This window comes from Trypanosoma cruzi, genomic scaffold (assembly GCF_000209065.1).
Source record: "Trypanosoma cruzi strain CL Brener 1047053516275 genomic scaffold, whole genome shotgun sequence".
In the NCBI taxonomy this organism is placed as follows: domain Eukaryota; phylum Euglenozoa; class Kinetoplastea; order Trypanosomatida; family Trypanosomatidae; genus Trypanosoma; species Trypanosoma cruzi.
Window position 1 is genome coordinate 51,708 of NW_001849288.1, and position 3,674 is coordinate 55,381.

The window sequence follows — 3,674 nt, forward strand, 5'->3', positions numbered from 1 at the left end:
ATGTACCGGGAGAATGACATATCCGTGCGGCTGTTGTTCAAATCTTGTAGCGACGTGTCCACAATGTCAAGATGATGATGATGATGATGATGATGATTGCTGCTGCTATTATTGTTATAATTGTTGAAGCTAGTGATGGTCGTATTAGTGCTTAACGTCTCCTCTACGGTACCGCCATGGCTATGAACAACACTTGTGAGTGCTTCCAGTAGACGATCGGAAGAATCCACCCCACGCTGTGCTCGTTCCAGCCACAGGGAAAAGCTCTCCACCCACTCGGTCACTTGCTCCTGCGAGGACGCAAGGTCAATAGGCAATATTTCCACAATTTGTGAAACGGCTCGAATGGCGTTATGCAGTAACTCCGATCGCTCCACTGTCTCACTGGCAGCTTCCCCAAGCCATGCTGCCAATTCTGGCAATGTCATTCCACGCAACGAGCTCGATGGCTCTACTGGGCCTCCCATCAGGCGATGAAAAAGCCTCCCCGCATGTCGGAATTCAGTGTGAACACCGTGTAGAGTTTCCCCTACAGCAACAAGAAAATCAGTCGTAAGTCGATGTGGCTTCCCGCTGCCGCTATCCTCATCGCCATCCTCCCTTCTTGAGTAATTGGTGCCCGTATAAACTACAACGTGATCACAAAAGGTTCGGTACAGAATCTTGTTCTCCTTAGCGTTTTGCCGTTCTTGCAGCTGCAATAACTGTTTTAACGATTCAATCTTGTCTTCCGTATCATCACTGAGATGGGCACCAGAACGGAACTTTTCTGCGATGTAATCAAAAAGCGAGCGGAGCCCTTGCAAAGCACCGGAGGCACTGGTGTCAGTGAACATTGGCAACTGAAGCCTCATTTCATCTGCCGCCATATGCAACGCGTCGGTAAAAAGCGCCTGCACTTGACGAGAGAGACTGTCATGCTCCGCTTGTAACTTGGACTGATCGGCCTGCGCCACCTGTCGGCTTTCAAGCAGAATACGCAGTTGTTCGTGAAGCTCCGTAACCTCCCCGGATTTCACCGCCGCACTATTTTGAAGACGTTGAATTTCTTTCATCAACATGGCGTTTTCTCGTTGAAGCGCTGCGAGTTGCTCATTTGAGGTCTCCGCCCCAATACGATTTTTATCTAGCTGCTCTACACACGCCTGCACAATATCCACCACCGTCACATCGTCATCGCCTCCGGCAAATGTCAGCTCACGCTGCACCTCCACGTGATCATCCAGTATGCTCTGCACACGTTCTACAAGTTGCTCCGAAGCCTTCAACAAGGCCTCACGCTCCTGCTCTGCACCAAGAAGCTGCTCGGTTAACCGTTCTCTTTCTGCCGCATTCTCATCGATTGTCGCCCTCATCACGGCAGAGCTGCTGCTAGCGACATCAAGTTCTTCACGCACCCGCGTAAGTTCCTCTGCGTGATGCTGCAGAGACGCCTGGTGTGCAGCACAAGCAACCTTCAGGCGCTCCAGATCGGTGGAACCACTAGGCAGCGGCTCACCCACCGTCTCCGCGACATTTTCAGCAAAGGCCGCGAATGCACGCAATTCCTCCTGCAATGCTCGCTTCTGCGTGTCCACCTGCTCCAACGCTGTCGTCGTCTCCTCCAGTTTGGCTTGAGTGGAGGTACATGAAGCCTTCAGCATGGCGTTCTCGCTTTGTAGCGCCTCCGTCACATCTGCAATAGCATTCTTCTCTTTTAGAGCCTTAGATAACTTTTCCTTTACGATTGCACCAAGTTGCATTGTATCGCTAGGATTAGTTTCCCCTGTGAGTTCCAGAGCCTCACAGAGAACTTCATTCACCGCCTTCATCTCGTGTTGACGTTCCTCGTAAAGTCTCTTCAACGCAGACAATTCATCCTCCAGAGCACAACGGTTTTCCTCAAAAATGTTGCATGCATCTAACAAGCACTGAGCTACAAGAGGAGCACGCTTTGTGAGGGTGGATGACGACAAAAATGAGGAAGGTGAGTGCGCAGTCGAAATTCTCAAGACAACTCCCTCCGCCTGCTCCGTTAGATGCAAAAGCGCAGCTCGATGCTCCTCGTTGGACGCCGTGACCACAATAATTTCAGCGCGCAGCCGCTCTACCTCTTCCATAAGGCGGCACTGCTCCTCCTGCGCGAGAGCACGGATGTCATTTACGGACGCGAGTGCCTTCCGCGATAACGCATGTTGTTCCCTCAGTTCTTCCAGTTCATTCACACTGGCATCGTGTGCGGAGGCAAGAGCCTTTACGGCCCGCAGTAAATCCGCCACCTCCTTATCATCACCATTTTTATTGTTGTGATTGGCGGCGTCGTTGCCACCTGATCCACCCTCAAGACTACAGCCAATGGCACTGGCGCAGGCGGCTAGTGTCGTACGCAGCTTTTCCCTTTCATGAACGGACTCCGAGAGTTGAGCCTGCAACAAATTCTGCTTCTCTTTTTCCTGCATAATCGCATTCCGCTCTTTTTCTACCTGAAACGTTATTGTCTCCTCCAGTCGTTCTTCTGTCGCCCGCAGCGTTTCCTCAAGCTTCAACGCCCGTTGTTGACTACTTTCATAATTCGCCTCAAGCATCTTCTCCCTTTCTTTCAGCTGCCGCAGCTTCCGGAGCATGTCGTCAACGTTCATGCAAAGGTCACCACTGTGATTATCATGCCCTCCCAACGCAATGATCCGCTGAGCGCTGGAAACAACTTCCATCCGACGGCGCAGCTCCGCACTGGCGGAAGCGCACCTTCGCTGCAAATCATCGCCTGCCTTGACGTGAATCAGCGAGTCTGGTAGGCATCTCATGCTCGCTTCAATGCAACCACGGTAAGACTCCGCCTTCGCTTGCACATTCGTCAACTCCGCCCGAAGCACTTCTTCCGTCGACCGTCGTTCCTGCAATTCTTCCGCTGCGTGCAAGCATACCTCCAGCACACTGCGGCCGCTGCACACGGGCTCAAGCACTTCCAGCGTCCTTCGCGTCTGCTCGGTGTTGCTAACAATCTTTTCTACAGCCCACTCAACTTCCAAGCGCAACGATGCGAGCGCCACTTGAAGGATACCAGACGGTGACATCTCTCCCGCTGTCGCTGTTGTAACCGTCAATTCTTCCGTCGGATGGGCGGACCGCAGGAGCGCAGTAATCTGCTCCGCTTGCTTTCCCCCCGTCTCCAATGCAGACAGAGCTTGATATAGCTCGTTCTGAATAGCAGCAATTTTGTTTTTCAGAGACGCATAGCCCGAGTGCAAATCAGAAAGGGCAAAGTCCAATTCGGTAAGAAACGTCCCTGCATCCGGCTGCTGCTCCACACCAATCTTTTCCGCCCAGTCAGTTACCATTTTAAGAAGAGCGGCGCGCGTTGGTCCGACTGTTTTCGCTGGAACCCCGAGTAACCGACCGAACTCCTGTTCCCTCTTCAGCATCTCTGCCACGCGCATGGGTATTTCTTCAAACTCAGAGGCAGAAATTGCATTTGCCACACGAGTGCAAATACCCAGCAGTGGAGCTGTGTGCACACCGTAGCTCAACGCCCAGTTCTGCAGCAACTGCACGCGATTTTCCGCCTCCTCAAGTGCCAGACTGTTTAAGAGAACATCCCCTGCAAAAGCCACCATTTTCATTGCTGCATCGTCTAGTGACGTCACTTGGCACCCACGCAAGAAGTTCTGTAATCCTTTTGTTCCGTCCGCACTTCC

The 3,674-nt window shown here is 52.3% G+C and overlaps 1 protein-coding gene across 1 annotated transcript, besides 6 other annotated features; it reads right to left on the bottom strand.

Moving 5' to 3' along the window:
* Window positions 1-1,143: a sequence feature (heterozygous, Esmeraldo-like haplotype).
* Tc00.1047053446067.9 (hypothetical protein, conserved) lies at window positions 1-3,674 on the bottom strand (the record flags this gene model as incomplete). Its single annotated transcript, XM_797998.1, has 1 exon — window positions 1-3,674. A coding segment is annotated over one exon (3,674 nt), but the record flags the coding sequence as incomplete, so codon positions are not given.
* Window positions 71-97: a microsatellite.
* Window positions 1,144-1,167: a sequence feature (haploid, non-Esmeraldo-like haplotype).
* Window positions 1,168-2,382: a sequence feature (areas merged during assembly that could not be assigned to a particular haplotype. This can correspond to areas where the two haplotypes were merged or to regions with more than two copies in the genome that were merged during assembly.).
* Window positions 2,383-2,416: a sequence feature (haploid, non-Esmeraldo-like haplotype).
* Window positions 2,417-3,674: a sequence feature (heterozygous, Esmeraldo-like haplotype).